At 39.9% G+C, this 15,361-nt stretch overlaps 1 protein-coding gene across 2 annotated transcripts in view; it reads right to left on the bottom strand.

Annotated features, from left to right (window-relative positions):
* The window catches only part of SMC1B (structural maintenance of chromosomes 1B), a 62,657-nt gene that overhangs the window by 27,302 nt on the left and 19,994 nt on the right, over positions 1-15,361 (bottom strand). For both annotated transcript variants that reach the window (XM_089524907.1, XM_089524906.1), the window contains exons 9-12: positions 8,881-8,963; positions 3,911-4,118; positions 1,500-1,685; positions 259-438 (exon numbers count right to left, since the gene is read on the bottom strand). In XM_089524907.1, coding sequence (XP_089381033.1) covers positions 259-438; positions 1,500-1,685; positions 3,911-4,118; positions 8,881-8,963 — 657 coding nt within the window. The remainder of the gene's footprint in view (positions 1-258; positions 439-1,499; positions 1,686-3,910; positions 4,119-8,880; positions 8,964-15,361) is intronic.

Here is a 15,361-nt window from a genome sequence, read left to right as displayed (position 1 = left end):
AGAGGGCACTTTCCTGCTGGCTTCAAGGCATGTGTCATCTAAATGCCACACCTTGAAGTCAGCTTGAAAGCACCTCTTTTTGCCTGTCTGTTTAGCCCCTATAATAGCTATATACTTAGTTTGCACAACTTGCTAGCATTCAGACACAGGATGTATTTTCTGCATTTTGAAGTGCTACAATTTTAGGATGGCCTTGATAAGTTGTCTTCAAAGATGAGATGAAAATTTTATTTTACAATTCAGCTGCTTAGAGCTTACTTTAAGGCGATGTGGACCATCAAATGCTAACTGCCTTGCTTCTTTTATTGTTTCGCAGACTAGACCATTCCCACAAACAAACTGAATAATTTTCTTCAGTGGAGGAAAAGAGGTCTGTATGACATCAATCATCATTTTACATCCTTTTATTTCTCTTAACTGTTCATTGATCGGTTCTACCTAATACAAGGACAATGTTTAGAAAAGTTAGGTTACAAAATGCACAAGAGGCACTTAAGAACTCATGCAAAGAAACAAGATCATAATTTTTTAAAAATCAAGGAAAACGTTTTCTATCAAATGAACCATTATTCCAAACACAAAACAATGGTGAAAGCAATACACACTGGAGATCAGGAATCACAAAGAAGCATAGATACAGAGTTGCAAAAAAGATATGCAAAGATGGCTTTAATTGCTAAAGAAGTACAGAATTTCCTGAGTTGTGACTCACAATATAAATATTTTATGAAAGTTAAGGTAACATGGCCTTTCCCGAAGAATGCTCTGTAGTGGGAATAACCCTAAATTAGCTTTGGGAGTAAACTGAGGGGCTGTGCAGTCCGGCTGCAAAGGCCAGCCTAGAGGTAGAATCGGGATATGGTGTCCACATGACACACACCCCCTCTCCGCTCCCAGACTGCCATGATGCCACACGCTGCACCACACGACGTATGGTGTCCCGGTGCTCCTCTGGCATGGCATCTACATGATGCAATGCCAAAGGAGAACTGTAAAGCTTCAGTACTGGCGGCTATGGCTTTTTGCAGCTTCTTTTTGCGCCTCGGAAAGGCAGGATTGGGGCTGTGGCATGCAGTTGCCGTAGGCCCAATCTGGTGAAGTTGGTGGTGGATGCAGGCCACCTCTTTAGGGGCAGTCTGCATAGCGTCTAAGACTAAATCCAACATAACAACTGTGAGAGAAAACAGTAGTAGAATTTATTTTCACAGTCCTAGAAACATTGCTAGTGGTGGAGTTCAGAAATGCACTGCATTCCTTCACTGTACAGTGGAACTAGTTGTCAATAAGTGCAATATTACTTCTGCTAGCACAATGGTTCTTAAACTTTGTCCTCCATTTGTTTTGGACTTCAGATCCCAGAAGCCCCAGCCAACTATGCCAACAGTCAGGAATTATGGAGCTGAAGTCCAAGCATCTGGATGACCGAAAGTTGGGAATCACTATAGTAAAACGAAACTACTGAATATGGTCCAGATAAATACGCTTCTAAAACAAATTACCTCAAGATAGTCCAAAGGAAGGAATGTTTCAGGCTCAGCTCTTTCTGCCTTGAGGAAACGGATGCAATCTCTAGCTACTTTTTCCGAAAACACAACAATGGCAGTCATATACTTGCCAAATACTTTAGTGACAGCAAGTTGATATTTTTTATGGATAGGATGACACAAATCAACCAGTCTTCCAAACTAAAAAGCAGAGATAAAATATACACACATAAAATGAAATGTAAATCTGTACAATGTCCCAGATTTCAATATTGGTTTCCCCGGGAAAGAAAAATATACAGTGGTACCTCGGGATACGAAATACCCAGGTTACGAAATTTTCGGGATACGAAAAAATCCCATTGGAAAACATTGTTCCGGGTTACGAAAGTTTTTTCGGGTTACGAAAAAACTTTTGGTGCTTTTCGGCGCGATTTCACACGGAATCGCGGCTTTCCCCCATTAGCGCCTATGGCAATTCGGCTTGCGAAAGCCTTTCGGGTTACGAAATTGACAGCGGAACGAATTAATTTCGTAACCCGGGGCACCACTGTAATCAGCAGGTCCAACCAGAAGGGGTCTGCACTGCAGTTAATCTTAATGTCTTGATGTCTTTCTTCCCAAGTGAGTATTCAGTAGCAAATGGCTGTGCACAGTGTGTATAGATTGCCTTGATTAGTGTTAGTAATGTCACCAAGAAATCTTCATCTAATCTCTGGGGCAGTTTTGCATTCTATGAATGTAAGCAAACTGTAAGCACTGTGGTATACATAACACCCATTTCAGCTGTAAAGCCAAAGGAAGCCAGACAGTCTGGCTGGGGGACACGCCATGAACTTTCTTCTTTGTTATGTAACACTATATCTTCACTCCAAATGAAAGACAATATTGAAAGAAAGAATTCAGATATATTCTGGCTCCCTTTGTGTTTCACCTCCAATTACAGTGACAGAATTTTCAGGCTCGTGAAGCACAGAAGCATATCATTACTAAGTAAATATGAAATTTCATTTCTAAATGTTTACAACTGATTGTCAGCCAGAAAAAAAATATGTTAATACCATTTTCTTTGTCTCTCAGTGAATCTACAGATCATATTATTTGTTAATATTGAGCCCAATGCACAAGCATTTGAATCATTTCTAGATTATAAGCACCATCTTGTCCACAGATTTAAAGTCATGGGAAAACTATTTTTCTGGTTTATAGGAGAAGCTGGATTTGCCCAGCATTTCTCATCCAGCCCTTTTGTGAATAATGAAGTCACCTTTCTACTGTAATCAGAATTAATTTTCAAAAAGGTAAAAAGCATCTAATACAACCTTATTTTACTAGCTGTTTCCAAGAAAACTCGTGCCAATATTCCTAAAAAGACACGTATCTGGAACATGGATAGAGTCATCTGCAAACTCTACACTTGTGCACCATTACCACATTCTATTTCATCAGTAACACTATGTGACATCCTTACAGTCTCTCTCAAGAAATATGATTTGCTTTTAACACTGAAACAGATAAGGTCCGTAGACAGTAAAAATATTCACCAACTGAAGAGAAGCCAAAGTATAAACAACAACAAAATGAGACATTTAGAATGACGCAATGAACACTGAACATGAATGTTAGTTCTTATTTGTGGAGAATATATACAGGAATGGATTCCCCTGCCATCCAAGCAAGGCAGGACTTATATGATATGTGGACTAGGTTTTTATACAGAACCCCTTAGTGCCTACACCAGTACTTTCCACAGAAAAGTAGAGACAAGAACACAGGAAATGCGAGAAATAATTACCAAAGGGGGGGATGCCCAAAGTGGAAAAAAGGGCATGCCAGCCACTTCTGGTGTGGCTGGGAGTTTCCTTCTCCATACACAAGTATGAACATTCCTGATAAGTGACCAATGCTTCAATCTTTCTGTAGGAAAGAGCTATTGGGAAAAGTGATGTACCAAAGAGCAAAGAGGTACTAGATGGTGGCATGCTGTTTTGCAGACTGCCGCACTGTTACATAATGAGCTCCCTCCCCCAGCACTCCAAATTTCCTTTATCTTAACTAAGCTTCTGTTACTAGAAGTACCCTCCCGGTCTAGGGTGGGTAACTGCTTGTTCTTTCTGAAAGAAAGAACAAGTTATCTGCAGTCACTGCAATTGCACTGACAAGGGCCCTGAACAGACAAGCCCCCAAAAAGTGGCTTCTGGCCACTTTGAGGTCATGATATTTACATGGTGCATGCCCCCAAAGCCGCTCTGATGCCATGCTCTGGTCCTTTGGCCTGGAGCAAAAAGGAGCTGGGATAATCCTTGGGCTGCTCCTTCACTACTGTCTGTTCTGGGCTAAAGATGCCACTGAGGTAGAATGGAAACATAAGGTATGATAAAGGAATGCCTAGTTAAAAGGCATAATATTATTGAGTCTATGGTTACCACATAATCAGGATACAGTCGTTTGAGGCTCTCCAAGGTTTCTGCTTTCATTTGCTGGCGTTTCCCTTCATGGACATCGATTTTAGCATTGTGCAAGTCACTGACAATTTTATTCAGTTCTTCATTTACTTCGACAATCCGTCTTTTTGAACTTTCTATTTGATTTGTCAGCACTTCTTCTTCCTGTTTTTTTTCTGCTAATGATTCACTTTAAACCAAAACAAAAAGGTAATGTCAATTAAGAAATATTACCAGAAATTCTGTAGGCTAGAGCCTGTAGGATAACGTGTAGTGATGTTAAAATATTATATATTATTTGTATAAGATAAAATTACAATTTGTATAAGACAAATCTACATTATTTTAATGCTTTCATATCATTTTAATACTATAATTCAGTTCATATGGCAATCAATCCTGCTAGTTACATTTAACACAGAATAGCAGCAGCATCAGAAGTACACAATAGAGAAGAGTGACTGAATTATAGAATTTAATTCTTTCCCTTATCTTCCTTCTTGATAACTAAGGTTAGAGACTTGCAGAGACATAGGCTTGTCTCAAATAATATCTAGCCCAAAACATGTGGCAGGATCTACACTTGCCTTGATTGTTCTTATTGCTTCAGGGGGAAATGGTGAATGAACAGGAATGGAGCTAGAAAAATTATATTTGAACTTCCAAATTTATTTTCTTCAAAAATGTGCTTTAATGGCTACTCAGTCCTGGCAAGGGTAATAGTCCTACATTAATAGTCTACTCTACACTCAATGACTACTGGATCTGTATCACTGCTTCAGGTCTCTTAACAAAATTTCCTACAAGTTTAACTGGCATTTTTGCCAAGGATTGGTCTCTGCTGGTATGATAAAATTAAGGTAAATGCAGATTTTAATAATCATTATACCAGAAAATCTCTGTTAAAAATATAAAATACAAAACAAGATTATGTTTTAAAGTGCCTTTATAGGTTTGGCCCCATGAAGCTTTATACAGAAGAGAAATGGTACAAATAAAAGGATAACATTGAAATCTTTTAATGTTGGAGGAGGTCCACTACAGAATGAAAACAAGTGGAAGAACTGGAGTCGGAGGGATATAAATTTCAAAGCTACTTTTAGCATGTTTGAGAAATTTAAAATGGACAAGGATTCATACAGTTTAGAAGTAACAAAATCATAATTTGAAATTCAATTCTGTTTTATCAAGCATTTAATTGCCAAAATTTATAAATTACTGTTGAGGCTGGAAATGGAAGATGAACAGGTCAAAGAAGGACAGGTTGCTAGCCTGTAACTGTGGTTCTTCGAGTGGCCATCTGTGAAGCCACACTACTGAGCATTCTGCGCCTTCGCAGCGTGTCTTTGGAACCTTCTAGAATGTTTACATAAACTTTTTGGCAATAGCACCACCCACCTTCCATTCCCTCTTTCTCTGTTCCTGCTCATTTTACCTCAGTTTCCAAGGATACCACACAGCAGCATCCCTAGGACTGAAAGATGCAGGACACACAATGTGAGAGGATTGGTAAATTCATGTGAATTTGCAAAGGTCAATCCCAATACCAGGGGTGGGTGGGTTTAACAGCATATATCCCTTTGGAAACCTGTTTATCAATGGGTCATGGAAACATGAGGGATGGCCCTTCAATTGGAGATGAAAGGAGATTACTGAGAGGTAGCACTGCAATGATGACAAAGAGAGTCCAGAATCCAAGAGGAGCATAAGAAACTCCATAATTTATCATGATTTGGGATGGAGCAAGTCCCTTTGATGTGAGAAAGGATAAGAATCTAGCCTGCTTGTTAGACTATGAGTTCTCAGCTGGTTTGTGAGCTGCCTCTAGGACCTGCTGAATGAAATCCAACAATACTGGTATGGCCAGATCTTTCATGCAGTCAACCATGGGTCTTGAGATCTGGATGCCGAACCCAACCATTGTGGATGGTGAAGAGATCCGGGCATGTTGGCAGTTGAAGGTAAATTCTCCAGGATAGGTAAAGAACTACGTCTGCCTTGGCTACCATGGCATTATGTTTGACTTGTTGGTCCAGAGGTTGGTTACTACCCTGGTGATCTGTGGAAAAGTTGGGAAGCTATACAGGACAGGTCTCATGAGGTTAAAAAGGGGTGTCACCCAGTGAACTTTCCTTACGCGTTCTGCAAGAACACTGTCCTCTCCTGGCAACTGGATCACTTGGAGGAGGATATTCCTCTCTATGCACCAGTCCCATATCCATAGTTAGATAAAGTAGTCTCTGATTTTGTTCTTCCCTGATTGTTTATGTATTACATTACAATGGTCCTGTTGATAATAATCTATACAATACGTTCCATCAGAAAATATTTGAATGTGCAAAGAACTTTCTCTATGGTTAACGTTGATGGAGGACAGCCTCCTCTTTCGAACATTTCCCTTTCACTGAAAGCCCAACTGCATGTGCACCCCAGCCCTTAAGAGATGAATCTGAGATGAACATTAGCCAAGGTTGTGAAGGAAGAAAGGGCATCCTACTGAACTTTTTGTAAGGCAAATCTTAGAGAGGATCAAAAACATTCAGGCACCAAGACTGAAGCAGTCAAAACCGGAGCTTGGCCGGTGGAGTGACTGTGATGGCAGAAGCTATAAGACTGAACAAGACTTGAATCTGCTTGGAGTGAAGTTTTCAAAACCAACGTCATTTCAGGATGTTTCTGATTATAGTACTGAATACTACATGGAAAATAAGCTGCTGCCATAATGAAGTTGAGAACAGCTCCTATAAACTCTATATTTTATAAATGGATGAGACACATCTTCTCACGATTGACAATCAGACTCAATGAGTCAAGTAGATCCAAGGTGTATACAGTATGTTGTATTAGCTGTTGTCTAAAAGGAGAAACCAGAAGCCAATTGTTGATGTAAGGGAAGACAACTATGCCTTTCTGCCCCAGCCAAGCTGCCACCATAGCCATACTCCTGGTCCTATGAAAAGGCTGAAGGGATGGACATGAAACAGAAATGTCCAGGAAATACACTTTATGTCCATATCTACCCAAAAGGATTATCAAAGTCCATAGTTGTTGATCCTTTTCCAGTTGTCTCATCTTCTTTTTCTTTGGCCATACCCCTTTCCAGATCTTGTCTCGTAGAATCAGAACATTCATCTTCTTCATCCTTATCTGGTGCCAGTTCTTCTACATCATTTCTATATTTCCTAAAAAAAAATTCTTTGGCCTTTGTAACATCATTCAGGACTTGTTGTCTTTGTTTATATATTAAAAATATATAAACACTCAAGGTCCACTCAAGCTTTCCCCATCTAAATGGTGTGTCCTGTCATTTCATTCTATGTTTCCAACTTATTACAATCCTAAACTGAACTTCTCACTGGGTTTTTTTGGCAAGATTTATTGCCCTCTGGTTTGCCAGTGCCTTCATCTGAGGCTAAGAACCAGTGTGATTTGCCCAAAGTCACCCAGTAGGTTTCCATGGCTGCGTGGGGATATGAATCGAACAAAACAAACAGCTTCATTTATATAAGACTTCTTACCAAACTAGCAGTGTCTAAGCAGTTTACAACTGTAGGCTAATTGCCCCCAACAATCTGGGTACTGATTTTAGCGACCTCGGAAGGATGCAAGCCTGAGTCAAGCTTGAGCGCTTATTTGCTGGCATTGAACTCACAACAACTGGTTTTGAGTGAGTGGCTGCAGCACAGGCATTTAACCACTATGCCACCAGGACTACAGAGGTGTAGTCCAATGCTCAAATTGTCAGAGTATAGCAGAGTAGCTGACAATTTTAGAAACGTGTTCACAGCCCTCAGCGAAGATAACAGCAGACGGATGTCTTCCAGAAATGATGGAATACAGGTACCGACGGGAACTCTCCAGCACTCACTGCAAGGCTTCTGCTGATTAACGACCAGACAGGCCAAGCTCCCAAAAGTGCTTATCTTTATTTACAAAGTGCAACCAAACAACCAATGCGACTATACAGAACTCACAATCAACTCTTCTTTCAAAAACCCACAACAATTAACAGGAAGTCCCTGAGTTTATATAGACACCAAACCATGTGGTCCCACAAACTCAGCCTCTTCCTGTCCCACACAGAAAATTATCCCCTTGTCTAAACAGACACGTGTTCATCTTCAAGCTTGCTGCACACAGGCAGCAGAAGGACCTTGTACCTGTGAGTAACAGCTGTAGCTTCTTAGCTTCGTCCTCCTTGTGCTGAATGCTCATGGTCACCACACATATAAACATTTAGTGTTAGCTGGCTTTTAATCTTTAACACAAACTACTATAACACACTGATTCTCAATAAATATTGTTGACTAAACATTTCTTCTTGTGTTAAAACCATAGAATGCTATACAATAATTGTTGTGTGACTTCAGGTCATTTCCGACTTATGGCAATCCTAAATCCTATCACAGGATTTTCTAGGGGTGAGAGAGTGTGACTCGCCAAAGGGTACCTGGTGGGTTTCCATGGCTGAGCTGGGAATCAAACCCCAATTTCTAGAGTCCAAGTCCTATGTTTTAACCACTACACCACATTGGCTAATTACTTTATCATTAAAGAGTAACATTGTTGCTCCTCATCACCCAAAAAACAAGAGGTAAAAATGACAGTATTATCATCATGCACAAGGTGATTAAAATAATAATGGTGAAAAGCCAAGTAAGAATTGACCTGTATTATTCCCAAATTCTGGCCATTGTACATGCAGAAGGCCATTCAAAATATTTGAATGTGCAAAGAACTTTCTCTATGGTTATCATCTTGAAAACAAGCAGAAGGCCATGTACGATAATAACCCAATGTTTCCCTTTAATAATCCATTTTGATTGCCACCTCTCTCTATAAACATGGTGAAAAAACAAGTAAAATATTAGGAATAGACTTTCACCCAAAAGTTTGCTCTAGTACTGAAAGTAACAAATGTGAATTTTTACCAACTTTTTAAAAATACATACGTGCACGTCCTACTGTATTCCATCAGCATCTCTATCCGTTTTTCGCGATCTTCTATCTGTTCCCTAATTTGTTTTATATTTTCCTAAAAACATAGAAATGTTGTAAGATGCCACATTTTCAAAAAGGAACACTGAGCATACCCCCAAGAATTCATTCTCTTTAGATGATTAAGGTTGTGGACTACTCATTTGCTTCTGAATCCAAGTTATGTAGAGGAATTCCTTTTTGTTTGTTATGTGCCTTGAAATCAACTCTGACTTATGCGGAGCCTATAGGTGGGTTTGCTTAGCAAAATATATTCAGAGGGGGTTTTCACTGCTTTTCTTTGAAGCTGAGAGAGTATAACTCACACAAGGTCACTAGTGGGCTTTCATGGCTGAGTAGGAGTTCACTTCTGGAGAACTAGTACAATATTCAAACTACTACAGCATTCTGGTTCTGCCTCCTGAAGTGGAAAGACCCTCTCTCATTTTCAGGACGAGCAAAATGGAATCTAAATGACTGTTAGGTTCAGTAAGGTTAAATTAGAAATATAATTTAGGATCTGTTAATTCTCTCTAAACAGACAATAATACAAAAAGCAATTTCTAAGACTCAAAACTACTTCAAACAAATCACGTGGAATCAAATGTCTTCTGAATTTTAGAAATGTAAATCTTAATTTAGTTCATTCTTGTACGCAAGAATGTATGCACAAATGAGTAATTCAGAGGTTCACCCTCATTAAGTGAGACTACACATATTTTTGTACTTTTGAAAATACCATATGACTTTTACATGAAAAATGTGTTTATGCAAAAATCCTTGGATCGTCTGCAAAAAAGCATTGCATTTTGCACAGAATACCATTTTCGGACTGACAATTTTTTTTGCACAAAATGCCACACTGGTTATTGTTTTGTGCACAATATGCCATAGCAATGAGGATGTAATCTGGGTTGCTGAGAGGAGGAATGAATTCATCCTGGGTTTCTCCTATCACCACCCAGAGATAGGCAGGAAGTACCAAAGGAGCTCACAATGATTCAATAAAACACAACTGACTCCTGTCAGCTGAATTAATCAGTATACTCACTAGCCAAGCCTGTAGAGATGTCACTAAAAGAAATTCATTCAGCAAAGAATAGGAAAGAAAGAAGCCAAAAAGACAATTGCAACCTGATCACAAAGCCAGCAGTCACAAGGGAGTCAGGTGGATTTCTCCTCTCAACAATCTAAAATGCATCTTCACAGTAAGTAACCAATGTGCCATTCTAAGTTGGTGAGGAGGAATCCACAAATCCTGGGACATGTCAAAGCCCTCCACATGAAAATGTTGGTGGGGGAAGCATGACTATCTCTTAATCTCTGACAACTTCCTGCCATGCTGTGGGCCTTCAAGTCCTTTGGGTTACTCTCCCCATCTGAGAAGGCTGGAATTTAAGGTTACTTTAGTGCAGTAAGCTTCTATGAAAGGGATCTTCTCTTCAGATTTCCGGCCCAAGGAACTATCTGTCTTACCAAGATCATTAAACCTAAAAGCCAGACATTAGGTCCACAGATTGCATCTGAAAGTAAACTGGCCTGCCTCTTCTCTGACAGGAACATGCCCTTTGTGGTGTTACAGTGTGCCCTTGTTTTACGCAGGGGATCCGTTCAGGACCCCCCATGAAAAAAAAAAGCTTGTATGCTCGAGCCCCATTAAAAGTAATGAGGCTCATGCTCGCGGTGACGCATGTACACACCATTGTGGGGAAGATGCATGATGGTCTGAATATAGATTAGTCTTTTCTGAGCATATTTCAAGACAGGAGAAAGGAATAACATACTGAAGGAAGCCTCAGCAAATGTAATTGAATAACCAAGGGACATAATGTAGAAAACCCACTTGCCTGTGGTAGCTGAGCTCAAATCTCCTGGAACAGAAATCTGTTACCTACCAGAAAAGGAACGGCATCAGAAAGGTTGTCTGCCCCATTCCCCTTGGTGCCTGAGATCATCCCTGTCAATTGGGTGAAGAGCTGAGAATGTTGAGCTGATGGAAGGGAAAGGAAGACTTAGGCCAAGAAAGTCTGAAAAGAAAGTCTGAAGGATCTGAAATTTCTTGATCCCACCAAACAACAGGAAGAACCAAGGGAGTAAGTCTGAGAGGATCTGTTAGCCTACTTTTTGTCAAACCTTTTAGTGGTAGATGGCATAGCCTATTTGTTATCCACAGTGTTAACCAAAATATCCCTTAAGTCCTCATGCCCAAAAATTTGAAACCTCTGAATGGCAACATGGAAAGATTGCCCTAGAGTGGTTACCTACATCCCAATACTTGAGACAGGTGGACTTTCTGGTTACAGTAATAGCCCCTATGGATGTAGCTGCAAAGGAGCATGAGTCCTGGGTAGCATCAGCTACAAACAGCATTGCTCAACAGATTTTCAGGAGACCTTTTGTTTTCTGCTGCTCCAGAGACTAGGACCCGGAGCAATGGATGCAGCAAGCTGCAGGAAAAGAGATTCCACCTCAACATTAGGAGGAACTTCCTGACAGTAAGGGCTGTTCGACAGTGGAACACACTTCCTCGGAGTGGAGTCTCCCTCCTTGGAGGTCTTCAAACGGAGGCTGGATGGCCATCTGTCGGGGATGCTTTGATCTGGATTTCCTGCATGGCAGGGGGTTGGACTGGATAGCCCTTGCAGTCTCTTCCAATTCTATGATTCTATGATTCTATGATTTATGTAGGGTTCTATGGTCTACCTCATTGTTCTACGGTAGTCTTCCATACACAGGAGGGAAATGAAGGTAACCAGTTATCTGCAGATGCCTGAATAACACATAATGCTTTGTGTGCTTTCTTGAAGGAGCCCTCCTTAGGGCCAAGACTCCTGAAACTAGAGCAGCCATGGCAGAGTCAATGATGGGAAATTTTTAGTTCTTCCATAACCTGTTTACTTGGACTATAACACCTTTGCGCTGCTACAGCACCAGCACCCTTTCTAATTTGTAAGGGGGTAGCCTATTCAGACCTAATGAAGCAAAACGTAATGAAAAGGATTTTCCCTCACTGATTTTGGTTGCTGCAAGACTGTGGCACTTCTTTTATCCAGTTCTGATATCAGTTCAGGCTGACAGACATACGTGTTCTTGGGGATGACAATACCAAAGCTGCAAAGATCTTGGACAGAAGAAGTACAAAATCTTCTAAATGAAACAACAGATCAGGGGATTCCTCTTGAGTGGAACTAAAATATGGCCATTTCCCCGCGTCCTTATCAGAAATGCCATCATTACCTAAAGGTACCTGAGAATCCACTTGTAGGATTGGGAAATCAATATCCAACTCACTCACAGAGGCCTCTGAGGAGTAGGGGGATGGAGGGTTTTACAGGTGGTGAGATTGTGAAGGTCTGGCTGACAATAAAGTAGAAGCTCGGGTCTTGGTTTGAAATGTCAAATTTTATGTTGCGCATAACTCAGAAACCAAAATCTCGCTCAATTCTGCCCTCTTATGGGGAGGCCAGAGAGAAAATATGTCCAATAAAACAAGCATAGTTAGAAGCAACACTACACATGTAATTGGAACATGGAACATAAGAAGCATGAGCCAGAGAAAACTAGACATAGTAAAGGAAATGGAACACATGAATATAGCAATACTAGGAGTGTGTGAGTGAGTTAAAATGGACAAGAATGGGTCACTTCGACTCAGACAACTATACAGTAATCTATTCAGGAAATGAAAAAAACAAGAAGAAATGGGGTGGCTTTCATTCAAAGGAAAGATATAGCTAGAGCACTCAAAGGATACAACTCGAAATCAGACTGTATATTATCAATAAAGCTTCATGGTAAATCTATAAACTTCACAATAATCCAGGTATATGCACCAACCATAGATGCAGATGAAGAGGAAATTGAGAGATTCTATGATGCTTAACTTATATGCTGAAAACAGCATAAGAAAAGCAGAATTGGAATCAGAAAAAGGAGGAGTGAAGATAGAAGGAAGCAACATTACCAACCTAAGATATGCAAACGACACCATAATATTAGCAGAAGACATTTGGGAATCACAACAGTTAATAAGGAAGTTTGCTGCAAAAGAGAAAAGTCTAGGGGGGAAAAAAGAGCAAATGCTTCAAAAGATGGCTCAGTTTTAAGAACAAAATGGAAAAAAGAGGTGGGTTAAAAATGTTGCCAATCAATTAGAAAGGCAGGAATAGTAGGATCTGTGTACAGAGCCCAAAGATAGAGTATAATGGTACTCAAACCAATACATACAAATGCTAATAAAACCAATATGTACAAGACTAAAAAACTATAAATCTCAACCAATGAACAAAGTGAAGGGAGATGTTTAACATACAAAATGAAGGTTCAAGTAAAGTGTTCAACAATTCCAAAAAGACAAATGGGAGGGATTACCGTACAAGCCCATTACAAGTATAAGATAGATAAAAACAGAAATAGGACCAAATGCATTTCAACATTAAGTCTTCTTCAGTGGTCTAAAATGCTGTTATAGCAGCATAGAAGGTATAGCAATGAATGTGGGCACATCCAGTGAAGGTAGTTTGTTAGTTGTCCAATATGAACTGTAACATGGATGTCCCACAGCAGAATAAGTTGGTCCTATTTCTATTTTTATCTATCTTATACTTGTAATGGGCTTGTACAGTAATCCCTCCCATTTGTCTTTTGTCCCATCTCCTTCTCCCAGTGTGCCCACACAAGTGAGTGAGCAAGTGAGGAAACACATGTACCTTTCCTTTTCATGCTCCCCTATTGCTCCGCTCACCCATGCACATGAGTGACCAAGCAAAGGGCATTTGCAATAATCTGCAAATAAGCACATTTGTGAATGATTCACCAGCATATGTGGAGTCTTGCAAGACTTCTTAATATCTCCTGCCTATCTTTGGGCAATGATAAGAGACCAGGATGTGTGGATTCCTCTTCCCACAAACCCAGAGATGTTTTGCACAACTGGATTTCTTCTTCTTCAAAGAAACCTCAGTTTACAAACACCTCATGATGATTCACTATTTTCTCAATGAGTTGTCTTGCTTCCTCAGTGAGAGCAAGAAAACATGTGAGCATTATTTACATCTCTACACCTGATCAACACTACAGTAGCAATACAACCTTTAGGTTGCTCTGGATCCATTGAAGAAAATAAACACTCATGTTAAGTCTCCTTTCCCCTTCAGAAATGCAGGTTACTGAACAGTGAAATGCAAAGCAGCAATATGGCCATCTTAGGTGAAATGCTTCTTCATAAAAGTTTACAGAAAATTTCTCAATGTACGAACACCTAATTCACAAAAGAAGCATCAGGAGAGATGAATACATCTGGTCTACAGAATAGAAGAACAGGAGAATCTTACTATTTTACAGGAGTCTTTAAAGTTAACCCTTGAGGTGGCTGAAAGCAGCTCTTCCCTTGAGCTGTGAGGCAGGAGAGGATTCTACAGAGTAAATGCCTTATATGCTAGGGAGTCACATATTTATGAAAAATCTGTTTAATATACATTTTAAAGGATATCCAAATGGTACCTAACATACCTAAAACTTCTTAATTTACATTTAAGACAAAAATGCAACACAGATTCTATGGAGTAAAATCTTGATAATGGCAAAGTGTCTTCAATATAACTGAGTAACCTGGTGTATAATCCCCCTCCCCCTCTAAGGTAAGGGGAAATCACAACAAAACCTTAAAACCTAGAGTCTTAAAAGGACAGTGTGACCTATTACATTAAAAAGAATCTTATAAAATCCTGAAGAATCTTGTGCCGATTCCATACAGGACATCTGGGAGCAATCAAATGGTTCAGCAAAGAGGTTAACTGAGCAATCATTTCAAGCTGGGATGTCCAAGAAATTAAGCTAAAGACCCTTTATGATTTAGCACAGCAGTCAGGAATGCTTCTTGGTATTTTTGGAGGTATTTTGAAAAAGCCCCTTTTCTTTACAAAAGTCGGTCCTTGCAAACAAACACGGGGGGGGGGGGGGGGGCTCTGCATATTGTTTTCTTCATACTTTTTAACAATAACAACAATAGGTTGAAAAAGAATGGTCAGTCCTTCTGCAGAAGAAAACAAGATATTCCCTGCCTGAGGTTGCTTGGCAGGACTAGCTCAAAGAGGAGTAGACCTCTATTCCCTTTACATCAAGTCTTACTTTCTTCTTCATAGGACTGATAGAAGACAGACATTTTCTCCATCATATCGAAAAAATGAATGTGAAATTCAGCTGCTAACATGACAAGAACAGTGCAGAACTGTATACATCCATGCAGATATTACTGGCAAAGATTTCTGTCACTGAAGAGACAAGCATCAAGCCAGTTAGAATCCTGCCTACAAACCAAAGAAAAGCAGCCTATTCCTGGAAGAAGTTGACTATAATTTTCAGGAAACTCATCTCATCAGCCAGCTTCCTGACACATTTATATATATATGCGATGATCAAGGGCTCATGTCCTCATGAAGTCTTCACTGGTTCACC

Source organism: Sceloporus occidentalis, unplaced genomic scaffold (assembly GCF_023333645.1).
Source record: "Sceloporus occidentalis isolate IW3139 unplaced genomic scaffold, rSceOcc1.0.p SCAF_5, whole genome shotgun sequence".
Taxonomy (NCBI): Eukaryota; Metazoa; Chordata; class Lepidosauria; order Squamata; family Phrynosomatidae; genus Sceloporus; species Sceloporus occidentalis.
Note: the sequence above shows the minus strand (reverse complement) of the source record. Positions and strands in the feature narration are given on the sequence as shown.